The sequence below is a fragment of the Endocarpon pusillum genome, assembly GCF_000464535.1.
Source record: "Endocarpon pusillum Z07020 unplaced genomic scaffold scaffold4993, whole genome shotgun sequence".
NCBI lineage: Eukaryota > Fungi > Ascomycota > Eurotiomycetes > Verrucariales > Verrucariaceae > Endocarpon > Endocarpon pusillum.
The window spans coordinates 300,351-315,150 of record NW_006916474.1 but is presented as its reverse complement, the minus strand read 5'-3'; the positions used below and the strand labels follow the sequence as shown (position 1 = coordinate 315,150).

The 14,800-nt window shown below is 50.5% G+C and overlaps 6 protein-coding genes across 6 annotated transcripts in view; 3 read left to right on the top strand and 3 right to left on the bottom strand.

The window, feature by feature from the left end:
- Positions 1-332: 332 nt before the first annotated feature.
- On the bottom strand, positions 333-827 carry EPUS_00340 (uncharacterized protein; the record flags this gene model as incomplete). Its single annotated transcript, XM_007805997.1, has 3 exons — positions 333-534; positions 621-743; positions 799-827. 3 exons carry the CDS (start codon positions 825-827, stop codon positions 333-335), a joined length of 354 nt encoding a protein of 117 aa, XP_007804188.1.
- Positions 828-2,315: 1,488 nt separating this feature from the next.
- EPUS_00339 (uncharacterized protein) lies at positions 2,316-5,854 on the top strand (the record flags this gene model as incomplete). Its single annotated transcript, XM_007805996.1, has 6 exons — positions 2,316-2,502; positions 2,562-2,716; positions 2,766-2,859; positions 2,910-3,138; positions 3,183-5,725; positions 5,778-5,854. 6 exons carry the CDS (start codon positions 2,316-2,318, stop codon positions 5,852-5,854), a joined length of 3,285 nt encoding a protein of 1,094 aa, XP_007804187.1.
- Positions 5,855-6,660: 806 nt separating this feature from the next.
- EPUS_00338 (uncharacterized protein) lies at positions 6,661-9,316 on the bottom strand (the record flags this gene model as incomplete). The annotated part of the gene is made up of 3 exons (XM_007805995.1): positions 6,661-9,002; positions 9,068-9,108; positions 9,168-9,316. 3 exons carry the CDS (start codon positions 9,314-9,316, stop codon positions 6,661-6,663), a joined length of 2,532 nt encoding a protein of 843 aa, XP_007804186.1.
- Positions 9,317-11,488: 2,172 nt separating this feature from the next.
- EPUS_00337 (uncharacterized protein) lies at positions 11,489-12,311 on the top strand (the record flags this gene model as incomplete). Its single annotated transcript, XM_007805994.1, has 4 exons — positions 11,489-11,508; positions 11,568-11,640; positions 11,699-11,805; positions 11,855-12,311. The coding sequence occupies 4 exons, from the start codon at positions 11,489-11,491 to the stop codon at positions 12,309-12,311; spliced, it is 657 nt and encodes a 218-aa protein (XP_007804185.1).
- A 501-nt stretch (positions 12,312-12,812) lies between these two features.
- EPUS_00336 (uncharacterized protein) lies at positions 12,813-13,610 on the bottom strand (the record flags this gene model as incomplete). Its single annotated transcript, XM_007805993.1, has 2 exons — positions 12,813-13,277; positions 13,530-13,610. 2 exons carry the CDS (start codon positions 13,608-13,610, stop codon positions 12,813-12,815), a joined length of 546 nt encoding a protein of 181 aa, XP_007804184.1.
- A 780-nt stretch (positions 13,611-14,390) lies between these two features.
- The window catches only part of EPUS_00335 (uncharacterized protein), a gene marked incomplete at both ends in the record, with an annotated part of 992 nt that continues 582 nt past the window's right edge, over positions 14,391-14,800 (top strand). The window contains 2 exons of the mRNA XM_007805992.1: positions 14,391-14,431; positions 14,491-14,674. Coding sequence (XP_007804183.1) covers positions 14,391-14,431; positions 14,491-14,674 — 225 coding nt within the window. The remainder of the gene's footprint in view (positions 14,432-14,490; positions 14,675-14,800) is intronic.

Here is a 14,800-nt window from a genome sequence, read left to right as displayed (position 1 = left end):
GAGATATAACTATCTGGTGTGTGTGTTGAAACGGACTGTTCACGGGCGTAGGAGGTAGCCTGAACCACAACCTCGGTGTGGCATCATCGAAAGATAGAGAGGTACTAATGATTTTACCATTCATGTATCTTTCCAGTTCTGTAGTTGTGTATTTCCTTTTCTATCTTTCTACATCATGTAGAGCCGTTATATCCCCCCGGAAACCCGGTAGCGATTTAGCCCACCCGACTTCTCTATGGCTATGGAACTCTCTCATCAATTACCACCACCTCATACCCTCCACGACCAAGAGTCCCGCCCCTCTCGGTAATCCGCAGTCTTGTGCATTTCTCTCAAGTCTTCTGTGCATCATGTCCCCAATTTTTCAGACTCTTATAACTCTTACTATTTGTATCCTGCTTCGCCTTCTCCTCCTGCGCCAGGTGTCGTTTGCAATATGCCGCTACTCGCCGCATGTGCGCAATGTCGTCTTCGTCGTATTTCGAAGGGTCCTTTTCCGGGTTCTTTTTCAGGATCTCGATTATTTTGCGGCCGCTGGGGCGAAAAGGGAAAAGGCGTCAGTGGTGCGGCTTGTGTGGAGATGGGGCCAAGAGGGGGAATGTTGCCGGTCGAGGCCTTACCTTTCATGGCCGATTGTTTCGCCGGAGCCGTCGGATTTGGACCAGCCAGAAGACTCGGATTGCTCTTCCTTTAGCCAGGCTTCGAGCTCGTCGGCAGTCATGTTGACGAGTTCATTGAACTCTCTGACCATCAATTAGTTCTTAGTTCTAGGGCGGGGGTGTAACTGGCGCAGCTGACTCAATGACAGTTTCGTCGTCTTTGACCATTTTGCTTGATGTCGCGGAAAAGTGTCTTGATGTTGCTGCAGGCGCAGCTTCAAGTATAATCGAAGTGGTATTGAGGGGATTGAGGTGAATATAGGCGTTCGAGACCCCCAATGAAACTTTGACATGACAGGAGATCTACATACGTCATGATTGGAGCTTTGTTTAGACAGCCTACCTGTGCACTTTGGATATAGAGGTAGTACTGTCGCCGAAGTCCGCAGTTGCTTCGCATTATGGCCAGTACAGAGGTTCTGCGTATGTTTGTAGTTTAGCGCAGATAAGTCGTTGCTGGCATACAAACGAGTCGTCCGTACTGAGTAAGTGCATATTCATTGGTTGCATGATCTCAGAACTACCATAGAGAAGCACCATGGTAACGTATGCCCTTGTGCTAGCCGCTGTCGTCCTATCCAGCTTCAGCATTGTTATATTGACACTTTGCTTCGAAATTGGGCGTCGACGGGACTGAATCCACGGACCGTCAATGGACGAGCAGGAAATTGATGATGGCCACATTGCAGGGACAGTAGGGTTTGTTCGGGAGCACAGGACCAGGGTTGTGGGACCAATTCCCCTTGCTTCCAAGGCAGCCTAACGGCTTTGGTGGACCAGGCTTCTTGATACGTTATCCAGTGCTGGTGTGCTTCCTCTCCTTCGCCGATTGCTTCTACCAACACCAGTGCTCCGAGAAACCTTCGACATCTCGGATGCGATGGCCGACAAGACATAACCGATGCTGCAGGTTTCAAGATGGATGCAACCGACGCAGTCCGTTTTTGAACCAAATTTCCCGTTTCTGTTTGGTAGCTGCTTAGGTACTCTCGGATTAGTTTCATGGTGGCTTTGAAACCCCCCGGACCGATTGCCCCATGCCAGGTATCTGATTAGCCAGCGGCGGGCACATGTGGGATACCGCGAAAGACTAAATTAGAGTGACAGCAGCCAATTCAAACCAGTTGAGCCAGCGCATCCAATTCAGGGCAAATCACCGTGTCCCACCTTTGACAACGCGCTCAAAGCGCCGATCCTTTTTTTCGTGTGTCCCCTTTGGTGCTTCTTGGTTATTCTTCAATAGTCATCCAAATAATTGTCTTTAATGCTATTTTAGATTTTGTCGGGCATGGAGTAGCTATCAGTTTAACCTCTTTGCGACTAGTTTCCCTTCGTGTACTGTCAAGCTTCCCTGTGCATAATCCTCTTGAAAGTTTGATAATCTTCTGTAAAAAAAAGACTACTTCACCAAGCTTTGATAACTAGCAGCCAGACCTCCAACCATTCGCTCTTTCAACATACCTTTTTTTTCCCTAACATAAAGACACATACGTCCGGTCGCTACCGCTGCTGCGTTGTTTCTTTTTGTCTCCGTTCTCACGGTGTTTTCTCTCACTCAATAAGGAAATCAACGAATATCTGACTACAGACGGAAGAAGATCGGTAACGTAGACGGGAAAGGAGAAGCTGCAGTCTGCGCTGCTTTTGAACAGCGATATGCCGTCGCTCTCCAGGTTCTTCAAAGGCCGTGATCTATCGTCTAAGAAAAGCGCAAAACCACTTGTCAATGGCAACACTGCTCCGATAACACCGCAATGGAGTGATGCTTGGATACGCACCCGGGTGGACCCAGAAGAAGTAGTAGAGCTACTTTCGGGATGTACGCGGGAACTGAAGTCAAGAGGTATCTCCAAGCTACCCTAGAAACTTCACAACAGCATTAACTGGACGATTTGCTTCTAGCGCTTGATCTGCCTTTCATCCTGCTACCGTTTCGTCCAACCTCCGATCCCAGCGCTGCCAGAGCCTTCGTTCGAAACTATTTCTTCCCGCCGGCAGATCGAGAAGTACTCAAAGGAGAATCATTGACAAGAGAGCTCCGTTTGATTGAGCCGATGGTATGGGAGCTTGTGGCACAGGATACGACTGGGTTGCTGATGTCTCCAGGTCTTAGCAAGCGTCATGAAATGGTGCTGGAGCCGCCTGCCAGGTGGGGTAGTTACATGGGAAACATATGAGCTATTCAGAATTGGCGAAAAGGGTAAAGCCATCTGTAAATGCCGATTATGTGAGGTCTCTAATGATATCCAGATTCCGCTCTTGCAAGAGATGCGTTCGCGACATTTATACCCATGAGCGTCGATTGCGAAGCCCGCAGACAAATCGTATTTGACTTCTTCGACTTGATGGCAGCTCTTGCTGCGCACGGGAAATCCAATGGTCTGGGAGGGCGCAAACTCTCGAGATATGCCGGATGGTGGGCGTTTGAGCATTATGATACTGGCAAAGGATTCAATGCTGGTTACAGAGGCTGGGCCAGGTAAGTCGTCTCAGATGTTGAACGACAGATTCTGACATTCATAGCGCCGCCGATGCTGCGAGCCATTTGTTCTTTGCTTATCTGCGCTCGTTGTACCCTGACCCAGCGAAAGGACCCAAGGGTATCATAGGACTTCCCACTTCACTTCAGCAGCTCGTGCAGGCCACAGAGTATCCGCCAGAAGCCCCAACCCTCATGTTCAATGAGGCTACAAAGGTTGTCATGGTTGTCAATAGTGTCTCGCCGACACCATTTGCGCTCCTCCGCCGGGCCAAGAATTTTGAGTATAGAGATGATGACAGCGCCTTGCAGCAATTTTCCAATTATGATGATCCGGTGCAAGCTTTGACCGAGGAGTGCAGACGAGTTCTGAAATATATTTCCTCTACAAACCACTCAACCATCTCGACGTCCAAAGCCTCTACCAGTCTTCGAGATGCGTCATGGTCAAGGTTCGAGGATGTGGGTTTTGGCGCAGCGGTAGACGAGTCCGACGGAGATGATGACGGTGATGGTTCTATGCTTGGTCCAAAAGGCGAGCCCGATAGTCTGAGGCGGCGAGCGCTGTCACAGAATTGGGATATGGGCCGACCAACGACACCTTCTTGGGCGGATTTTCTCTCTACTGGCTTCGATGAGAATGGTGATAAGACGGCCTCTTCGATCCTGTTGCCTCCAGACAAAGTCCTACCTCCTATCCATACCACTCCCCGCGGCCAGAGCTCTCAGTCACACCGACGAAACATGAATCCAGAAGCTGACCTGGAGCCCGGCGAACTGGCAAGGATTGACAAAATAGCTTTGGATGATTCTTTCTGGTGGGTGTGGATCAGCAGTCTTGCAGTCGAAGAACCCACTTCACGAAAAGCAGTATTTGGTAGATGTGCACTGATTGAGACTGTTATACGTGGTGGGAAATGGATGATCATGGAGGAACAGGTCAAAGGCGCCGCACCAGAACCTGCACCAGGAACCTACATCGCAAAGAAAAAAGGATTTCTTGGCTTTACAACCAAGCGAGGACGGCTAACGAGGATATCGACGCCTAAGCAGAGAGCGCCACTAAGCGATCCTTACATGGATGCCGATAGTATTGCGCCCATCAACAGAACCAATATTACACCAGATCAACATGCCAAAATACAAGCGGCAGCTGTAAAGCTATATCGCCGGAATCAAGAGCAGGATCGACTGGCGAATAGCCCTCGTAGAGGCCGGCACGAAGACGATCCAGACAAAACAGACAGCGTTTTGACGCTTCAACCTATGCTAATGAAGGAAGCAACGCAAGCGATGCAGTGGGCTAGCCAATATGATAAAAAGGATTTCATGGCCCAGTATCTTGGAAAGGACCAGGCCAGCAGAGGAAGCACTCCTGATCTGCCAGCAGCGCCAGCAGCGCCAGCAGCGCCAGCAGCAAACGGCTCGATTGCAAACCACTCCGCTGTGTCTTTTGCCGAGCCCCCAAAACGAGATGAGCTACCCACACCACCTGAAAGAATCGCTCTCCCAAGCTCGCCGACACTTACTTCGAAATATATCCCTCTCGCGGTGCTGCCGGCTCCTACACCTCCGAAGCATGTTTCCCTGCCAAAGACTCCAAGTCCTCCACCAGCTCAAGATAGTCATCTTCCTTTACTACCGAGTCCTCCACCTTCCACCATAGTAAACCAGAAGCCGGTCCCTGCCCCATCTACGGAGGTCACCGAAACAACCACTGCAGCCTCTGGCGAGCCGGCGGCCACATCATTACCGCAGCCACCAAGGCCAGTTGCGATTGATCGTCAGACCCCACAACCTCAAGCTGCAATTCCGAGAAAAGCTCTGCCATCTTCACCAGAGATGAAGGCGGGGAAAAGAAGACCCGCAGGAGCAGGCATCAAAGGCATGTTTGGCGGCAGACGCGTCAAAGAGGCATCGTTCACGCCACCGGTCTCCCCTCCCATTGAGAACGGTCCAGCAATTGCAGCAGCACGCGCTGCCCTTGCAGTCAAAAGCAAACCTCAGCCAAATGGCCACTCTGTACATCAAGCTATCACACAAGCACATAATGAGACGCCCAGTCCTGCTCATGGCCGATCACAAAGACCGCTTACCCCACCGTCGGAGCCAGCCTGTGAAGCCCCTGACACTCCACCGGCATCAGACCGCGTGCCCTCCGTAACAGCTGTTCCACATTCTGACGATGCTCCCAAGATGCCTTATGCTGCAGAGGGTGAGAACCTCTCTCGTGCAGCCACCCACGAACGAGAACAAGCGGATCCTGTACGTTCGACCTTTGATCAAGGGCCGCTCATCGAACAACCTGCTTTCATACCCCCGGAGTCTCCTGTTCGATCGGAGCAGATTACACCTGCAACAGAAGAGCCATTCCAACAGATTCCCGGCGCTTTCGTGAGCCAGGCCGAAAAGGATGAAGCCGACGAAGCCAATGAAGCCAAGGATCTTACCAGACAAATTTCTCCTGTTCAAGATCGATGGGCACAGATCAGAAAGAACGCTGCAGAGCGTGCAGCAAAGCAAATTGAGGAACAGAGTCGACAAAGTGAGCTGAAGACAGATGAGGGTGCAATTAGTGGCGAAGAGAGTAAGTCATGAGCCATCCGAACGGTGTAACCCAGTAGCTTACGGATTGCTAGCAATCGAGTCCAGAGTCGCACGAATCAAAGCACGCGTGGCCGAATTGACAGGCAACATGGAGGCTTCGCGACGCTAGCCATTCAGATTTTCATACTAAGATCCTCCGTTCAGGCACATACCTTTTTATTCGCATTGTCTACTCTCTACAAGCACCCACAAGCGAGCACCACCACTTCTTTGTTATTCTTCCGCGATTGATACCAGATACCATTTTGCACACAGATACAGTCGCCTTGCTTTGCAATCAACTAACTAATCGGATTATGTTCTTGCTTTTGGGCATCGGCGCCGCGGGAAGGGTCGGTACTGGTGCTTTATATTCTGCAGAGAGAGCCTTGAATGCTGAGTAGTTTATTCGATCGGAATTTTGATCGGAAGCGCGAAAGCGAGATGCATATATCATAGTTCAATACCCAGCTGCTTGCATGATATGATGAACACTGATCTCCGGAGCCCTCAAACGTGGTATGCAGATCTGTGCATGAGTTGGTTGTAACATTCATCTTCAGGCCCATTAAACGACATCTGGCTATCCCTCTCTCGACTTTTCGTCGCCCCAGTAGACCTCTCAGAGCACTCGCTCAATGCTAGAATGGCGAACCTGTTCGACTGGTCAACAAACCACCCTAAGGTCGTTTCTAATCCAACTTATTATCAGAAGAGGAAGAAGTAGAGGTGTGAAGAACTCGAAATAAAAGAATTGAATATTATTCATATAGTCGTATCTATAAATGATCACTTCATGTACCTGAAACTCACACCCCACGCTGTGAACTAGAATCACATCAACAAGACGTAAAGGGTGATCGATATCCGTCCTCATCACAGCCCCAGAAACCCTCCCTTTCAGCTACCGGCCTACCATGCCAGAGACACACCACATCAATACAGGATATTCGGCCTCCAAAAGTTCTCCAAAGCGTTCTCTCCCTCCTGTTGCCTCTGCTGCTCTGCCAGGCCGCTCTCGTCATTTACTGAGAGAGATAGGCATCCGGACTGCTGATCCGTCGCAAAACGGACATTCTTGGCAAGGCGTTGATCTTGGGATCGGTCGGCGTTCATCCGACCAGGGTCCAAGCACGATTGGTGCGGGCTGGGCACTGGCTGAGCCATTGCTGGGCCTGGCGGAAGACGATGGATATTCGGCTCTGAATACTCGGAGTCTTGTTGAAGTGGGAACGGATCGTGGTCACGTAGATCGTGGAACTCACGTAGGTCTTTCTGGCTTGTGTGGTCTGAGAAGCCATCCAGAGCGATATCAATCACGTCCTCTACAGCTCCGGATTTGTGGTTCTTAGCTTGAGAGATCAGAAGCTCTTCTTGCTCAATATCACGAATGATCTGTTGCGCAGTATCTTTGGCTGGTGCATCTTGGGGCAACCTCCCATAAGTATTAGTCCACCGGTATTCATGTGGGCCTGGTTGTGTGGCAGTAACCGATCGGATGGTTCTGGCGGGTATTTTTGCATGTATGTTTTCGAAGGAAGGATCTCCATAAGACTGTTCTGAGGTAGGCCTATTTCTTGACCCAGACGGCGCAAAACTCAGACCTGGCATCGAAAAACGGTTGACTAACATGTCACCATCGAAGATCTGCCCAGCTGAATGACCGTTCGTCATTGAACCGGCGATTGGAAGCTTTATATGTGGTGACAGATGCTGATCATTACTACTAGCATTACCTACCATCATAGATGACCGCTTTTGTGTTGTAGGCATGTGAGCTGTCGGAGTGTTGCTTAGCTCGGTGTCGAATCTGAAACCATTGTTGCTCAAAAACCACTCCCGCTGCTCATCCTCGCCTTGCAAACCATGACCGTCCTTTCCAGGTTCTTCGAGCTTCCCAAGCCGAGAAAGGCCTTTCAGGTCGGTCAAAGTGTAAAGTTCTGCGGCTCGGTAGTTGGTTGGAAACTTACCCCACAAGTGTTGCTTGGAGCCAAGCAACATGCTTTTAGTGTATTCATCCAGTGACAATTGGCTCATGGGGCTTTCATGTACTGGCTCCCTGACAATTTGGTCATGAGGTGACTTTACTGGGCGGCTGTATACAGCGTGCTGCTGCTTTGTGGTAACACGAAAGCCATCAGGGTGCGAGGTTTGAGCAAGAACTTTAGGCGAGTTGGTGGTAGCTTCCTGATAGCTTCGACATTGCCGAGATGGTGTGGCTGACCAGCTATAGTAAGACGAGGAGCTCTTCAATTGGTCACGATTGGTTATAGGGCTCGAATGACGCCGATGGTGCTCTGTTTGCGGTTCCTCGATATCTGAAATACGGCATCCCTGGGTGACAGCGGCATCGCGGTCCATTTGCTGGGCAGTATGACGACTCAAACCATGACTAGCTGGTGTCCATTGACGACGGTCCAGATCCAGATCCTGGTGATCAGACGTAGACAGGACAGAGACTGCAGGTGAGTCCTGAGTCATGTTCTGCTCAGGTACCATGGTCTGGGCCGTCGTTCCGATGCATGGTTTGGCTGCCTGTGAACGCTGAAAGTACTCGGATATCTGCTCAGCTCGACTCTTTTCCTTCTCTTTGCTCTTGGAAGATCTTGCCTGTCTGGGATCGCGCTTGTTCGGCTCTTGATGGTCACGTCGCTTGCTGAGGAAGTTCATTTCTGTAAAGCACAGGTCCGGCATGCCCCGTATGTGGACTGGAGATGAGGCCTTTCCCCTATGGAACATGCCCGGGCCACTGTTCGCCTTTAGAGTCAGTCGTTCTTGGACAACATTCGGAGCTTTGAAATCACTGTTCAGAGTAAGGCCCGATTTCCTTCGGCGTCTCCTGTTCGACTTCCTGTCCCCACCCGCAATGTCTCTGGCTTCTCTTGACTTCGCCCGCATTTTCAAGTCATATTTATTAGCCTTCGTCTTATGCCTTGGCCTCCTTTCATACTGCTCTACCCTTATACCGCGGCGCTCAAGCGTGTCTCTTCTAAGTGGAAGAGCTTCTGAGGAGCCAAGGGATGACGCTGGCGAAGAGGGACGGACTGAAGTATTCCGGGAGATGGAAGGACATTCTTTCACAGCTTTGCGTCTTTTGCGCTTCTCATTGTCTTGTCTGTGGACCGAGGTCGACCGGCGACGTTTCGAATTGCCAATATGAGTTTGGTTCCTGCCTGAAGACTCATCATCTTCTCGCCAAGCTGAGGATTTTCGATTGTCTTTGGTAGACCGCGAAGTTCGGTAGAGGGCGCTACAGTGCGGTGTGTTCGAGTTGTTGCCTATCCGAGCGGATCAGAGGTCATTCTTCGAAACTCGTAACATAAAATCGAACGCAGAAGCCTACCCCTTGACGGGGTACGTCCTTCAAATCTTGCCTTGGCGGTACTGAGTGTGTCTCATCAGTCCGTATCTTGCAGAAGACCGCTGAAGATTGTGAGATTTACGCTGTAGAGATTTCTCGACGTTGCTCCCTCTGGGCGTTTCCATCTTGTTCATGGTTCTGATCGGTTGAGTCTTCTACACCTCTGGGGATATCAAGTAACCATCGTTGAATCAATTCACGTGATTGGAAGGACGACCTGGCGAGGGACATTGCTGTCATGTCATTGAGACAGTAATGGCACAACCCTGCACCATAGTGCGGCTGCTTCTATTACCAGGCCGCACAACTAATTGCATCGCATGCACCTAGCTGTCATCGAAGGGATAGCAATGGCATTTGACCGGCACGACCAGCAAGACAATCGTCATCCCACCAGGATGACATGTGAAGAAGGCGCTAACTGTACTGCATCATGATGGAGCACCAAACTGCTAGATCTGAGGAAGGAGGGACTGATTTTGGACATGGTACATAAGGTTGATTTTCACCCCGGCAGCATGGAAGCTGGTGCACATGAAGCTGTACCTTGAACTGTACCTCAGGCTAACGATGTTGAGAAAGGGATAAAATTGGACGCTTGATGACTTGCATTTCGACTAGATGCTGATGCCCCACGTGCTGGCCCATGCCAATGCTCTGTGCCGTCAACTTGTCAGCTTGCACAACCGTTGTCGCAGTCGGCTTTTACGGTCAACAAAGATGGGTTTGACATCATGTGCGCTGTTGTTGCTCTACTGCAGCAGTCTGGTCCAAGGGGTAAGATGTTCGATGGAGACGAGGCCGCAAGAATCAGAAGATAAGACGCCGGCCAGCATGACCCTAGTACGGAGAGAATAGTAAGCTTATGTACTAGGAGAAGCTTCGCCCTACTAGTACCCGGATGCCAGACGGCCGGTTCGTCTTTTGAGACACGGGAAGGATGCTGTTTCGCAACTTGCGAGGTATAAGTCCTGACTACCTACCATTGAAATGCTCTGCACTTGCAGACTCAAGTAGCACATACGTCGTCACAGGTTTCCGGCTTGTTGATCACCTGATGACGAAATCCTGGCTGGGTGGGGGATTTGGGTTGGCGCGAGGTTGAATACAGATCGAGGTGCAGCAGTTCGCCAGGAATCTGCAACTAATGCTGATTGCTGCTAATCTCAGTGGTCTGAGTGAGATAGAGATTCGGCGTGGGCATAACTAGCATGGCCCAGCATCTGGCCCAGCATCTGGCCCGATGGCCGTCTAAAAGTGGGGCGAATCTGATAGGGAGGCTGATGCCACTAACTAGCATTAGTGGCGCTTTTCTCCGTTTCACTTCTCTTGGACTGCTAAAGTTTTGGATTCCTCGGCCTCTGTCTCTCGGGCTCTCCACTTCAAATCCGACCTTGGTCTGGTTGCCCGGCGCTGTCATCAACTCCCCAGAGCAAGAGGAATGCGTCCATTGAGTGTTTGAAAGCAGACACCAAGATCTGCTGGTGGCATATGTGTGTGTGTGTTTGTGATGCAGTCCAGATCTCATCATCAGCCCCATCTCTCGCTTGCTCCTGGACAGCCACCTACTACATACGGTTTGCGGCGCTGCCCGGCAGCAGCAATAGCAGGAAGCCATCACTATTCTCTCCGAAGGCCCGATCGTCTGACTATGGATGGCAGCTAAGAGGCAGTGTATGCACTGGACTGAGCGGCGTGGTCTTCTGCTCGCCTCCCCCACTGCATGTCAAAACAAAACCCACTGCTTTTCGCCTATCCGTAGTTCCCCATTGGCCATCTTGCTCGACTGACTTTCTTCACTCCCCGGTATTGGTAGGCAAGAGGCTTAAAACGGCCCTATAAGAATTGCTTGGGCTCCTGTACCGACTGGCGAGAGTGACGGTGCATGCATCTGAACCAAGATATCTGTGTCCACCATGGTGGCTAGCGCCCACACTTTCAACCCACATCGACCTCCATTGGCCCTGCATCCTCTTCACCCCTCCTTTCACTTTTCTCGGTTCGTACCGGTGTTTCTTTGAAGCAGTCAGTCGTGGTTCATCTGATGTGGTGGTTCAGAGGAGAGCAAGACAGCGCAGAAGTCCCCCATTCGTTGCTGCGACCATCCTTTGAAACGCCATCAATAGGTCGTCTTGTAGCCTCATAGTAAGCAGCTTTCTTAGCAAGCTTTTGCTGCCTAAGTATTCCCGTGCATCACCTTATTCCACAGCCGCTTGCAGCATTGGTTTCGCCTCTGGCATATTTGCCTCAAGGCTGAAATTATACGTCCAAGGTTTTAGTGTTCCTTGCTGTCCTCATCTAGCACCCACATCTCCCATAGAAACACACTGACACAATAAAATATTTCACTTTTCACTTTTCACTTTTCTCTGACTTGCTCTGTCTACTCTCCATCTCAGCAACATGGCGAAACTGTTCATTGGGTATACAATACCCCAGTCCGCTCAGGGTGAGCTAATGATGAACTGACAACGAAATCCAGTGGATTGGCCTGGCACACCACAGACGAGACATTGCGTGAGGGTTTCGCTCCATTTGGAACGGTTGAAGAAGCGGTTGGTGCTCCACCGATGTCGTGTATTCGTACAAGACTAACCTTGTGGTGGTTCATAGGTCGTCGTCATCGATCGTCAGTCACAGCGCAGTCGAGGATTTGGATTTGTCCGATATGCAGAGCAATCTGAAGCTGAAGAAGCCATCTCAAAGATGAACAACGTCGAGTAACTTTGCATCCAGCGCTCCGTGCCCCAGGTCGCTAAATCCTTCCAGATTTGACGGTCGCACCATCCGAGTCGATCATGCCGATCCAAGCAATCGAGCCCCAAGAGTCGGTCAAGCTCCTAATGCCGGAAGATATGGTAACCAGTACGAAGGAAGCATGGGTGGCAGAGGCTGGTCATCTCAAAATGAGGGAGGTCCTAGTAGCCAAGGTGGTCGAGGCTGGGGTGGTCAGAACGACGGCGGATTTGGCGGCCAAGGCAACTTCGGCGGCGCATCGTATGGGGGTGGTCGAGGATATGGAGGAGGAGTTGGCGGTGGGTACGGACAGCAGCCTGGAGCCTACGGAAGTGGATACAACCCACAGAGTCAAGGCGGCGGGTACAGCCAGCAAGGCCAAGGTGGTGGGTACAATCAACAAGCCCAGGGTGGTGCATATGGTCAGCCACCCCAGGGCAACAATCCCTACGGACAGCAAGGTGGTTATGACCCTCAGTCTCGTTCTTGAAGACAGGATTGCGCGCGGACGACATCGTTTCTTTCAAGATACCCCAATTGCTTCGTTGTCGTTGCAACCTTTCAAGAAAGGAAGTTGATTCGTTCAGCAAGGAAGGTCAGCAAGACAGATACCGATGGCGTCCATGAAGTCGATTTCTAATGGCGTTTTTGTCTCAAGAGCGTGGTCCTTCATGAAGCAGCGCAACCTGGGCAGGACGGATCTGAGCAGGAAAATGTGTAAAGCGCACACTGCCTGACATGCAATCCGTCATAGCAGTCCTCGTGAACACACTCACTCACTGATAAAGTCATCATGGCTTTATTTGTCTATGCTGAAGCGCAGCCGGTCTTCCTTCTATTCAAGTTCAGCAAAAGCGGCCAAAATGCACAACATCGCTCTCTTTTTCTCTTCTCCTGTTCCTGACAGCCTGCTTGCTGGGCAACCTGCAGCATGCGAGTTCAGTCTGACACATAGTAACCACTCAAGCACGAATTGTTTGTCCCTGCGTTGTCAAGACGCCTTTTCTATCTCTTCTTGCTCTTCAGTACTGCTTATCTTGTGGGGGTTGAGATCTTGACTTCCATATGGACGTCCTTTTCTGGGCTCCATACTCCTTACCCTTCTTGCTAGGTCACTGATATGCACGTCTCCACTTTCTGTGCTGAGGTCTTTCAAACTCTCTTCCAACTGCAACAAATACTCTCGGTTCTCTCCACTCGGGCCAACACTTTGATTGATCCTTTCAGCAACATCTTGAGGATGCAGAGCACCCAGGAATTGGGGGTTGTCTGGCATGCCAATATATACTAGACATCGAATTTGCTTTGAGACTGGATGAGCAGCATGGAACGTTGTGTACTGCACGCTATATCCGTTGATCTCTCGGATGTCCAGATAGTCTTTGACTTCCTCCACTTTTGAGGGAACGATGTGATATGCTGCTCCCCATACTTGCTCACTTCCGGTGCCACCTTGCTGACAAAGATCAGTCAGCACTGCCTGTCACTTGACTGCTCCAACCTCACTGTATCACCAAGGCTCTCCCAGTATGACTGCTCGACCAACGTGACCACGCGTCCCGGAAAGTCAGGCGTCCCACGATGATCCTCACTGTTCAAAGACACAAGTTACATCCAACAACTATGAGGTACTGCGAATGAAGAATGCCAACCTTGCCTATCTCCATCAGCATCAGAAGCAGCGAAAGAGTTGCCTTTTCGGACATACCTGCCAGAAGCGTCTCACATAGCCAGTGATATATCCAGGTAATCGCTTGTCTTTTACAAGAGGCTTTTTAGTGTACAACATATTACTGTCTTATTGGAAGGACGCTGGGTACCATAGTAAGGCGGGGGCTTCCAGATCAAGCTTCTGCAGTTTGCTATTGTCAGTCTAGACGAGGACGATCAGATATTCATAAGGTGAGACTACCCATAACCGAAAAGCCAGAAGTCTTCGGCCACGTTTTCACTGTCCATTTTCGTCGTTGTTGGGCAGGGAACCTTGTTGATTGTATGGCAGAAAACCCGAAAAAGACATTGCAGTCTAGGACTAGGCGAATCTGGACAAATTACTAACTAGTTACTCGAGAACAGTTAGTGACATCTCTCAGCCTTGTGGCTAGTTAGGGTCTCTTCGGGCGGAAGTTTAAGGGGAGCCTTTGGTGGGTCAGAGGGCTGTCTATTTACAGTATGTTAGCATCGCCCGTTCGAGGTATAGGCTTCTGTTTTGGGAGGCCCCACCAGCATGTAGTGCACCACATGAGTCTTTGGCCCTTTGAGTCTCAATCGCCAACTAATGCCAACACATATAACATGAATTACTTATCACTCATGTCTTAGCAATCAGCGTTCATCTGCCCTCTGCTTTGTTCATTGTTTGCTCATTCACCCTCACTTTCGAAACCGTCCTCCGACGCGACCGCCCCTTACTGCATTACACAGCCTCCACACCCGGCATTGGACGACTGGCACTTCTCGATTGTCATAAAGGCGTATGGGGCCTCATCCTTGGCCTGCCAGCTACATCTACAAGAAGCAGTAGACCGCCATCTTATATCTGCAACACAACTGCTTGCTGAACTGTACAATGGCCTACAATAAAGCGTTCAACCCAGATGCCCTTCCAGCGTACGGACTCTTTACCTCTTCAAACGCTTCCATCACTGACGCAACCTGCTGCTTTCTAGTCATGCCGAGCCTGAAGAAGCGGCGCAAGCAATCAGCCGACTTCAAGAACGGCGAAGATCTTCTCAGACATCAGCGATGAACAGCCATCCTACCCCTCCCAAGAATGGCACCGGCCCCATTGTGGCTGGTCGGGGGCGAATCTCTCCAAATCACCAACAGCAGCCCTTCCGTCCACCTCATGCGGTAAACACCCAAAACGCTCAACAATCATTCGCCCAAAACCGACTCAACTCTCCTCCTCCACCACAGAATTATGGGTACGGCCCTCGTCCAAATATTGCCGCTCAACAAAGACCACAGCTTCAGAAC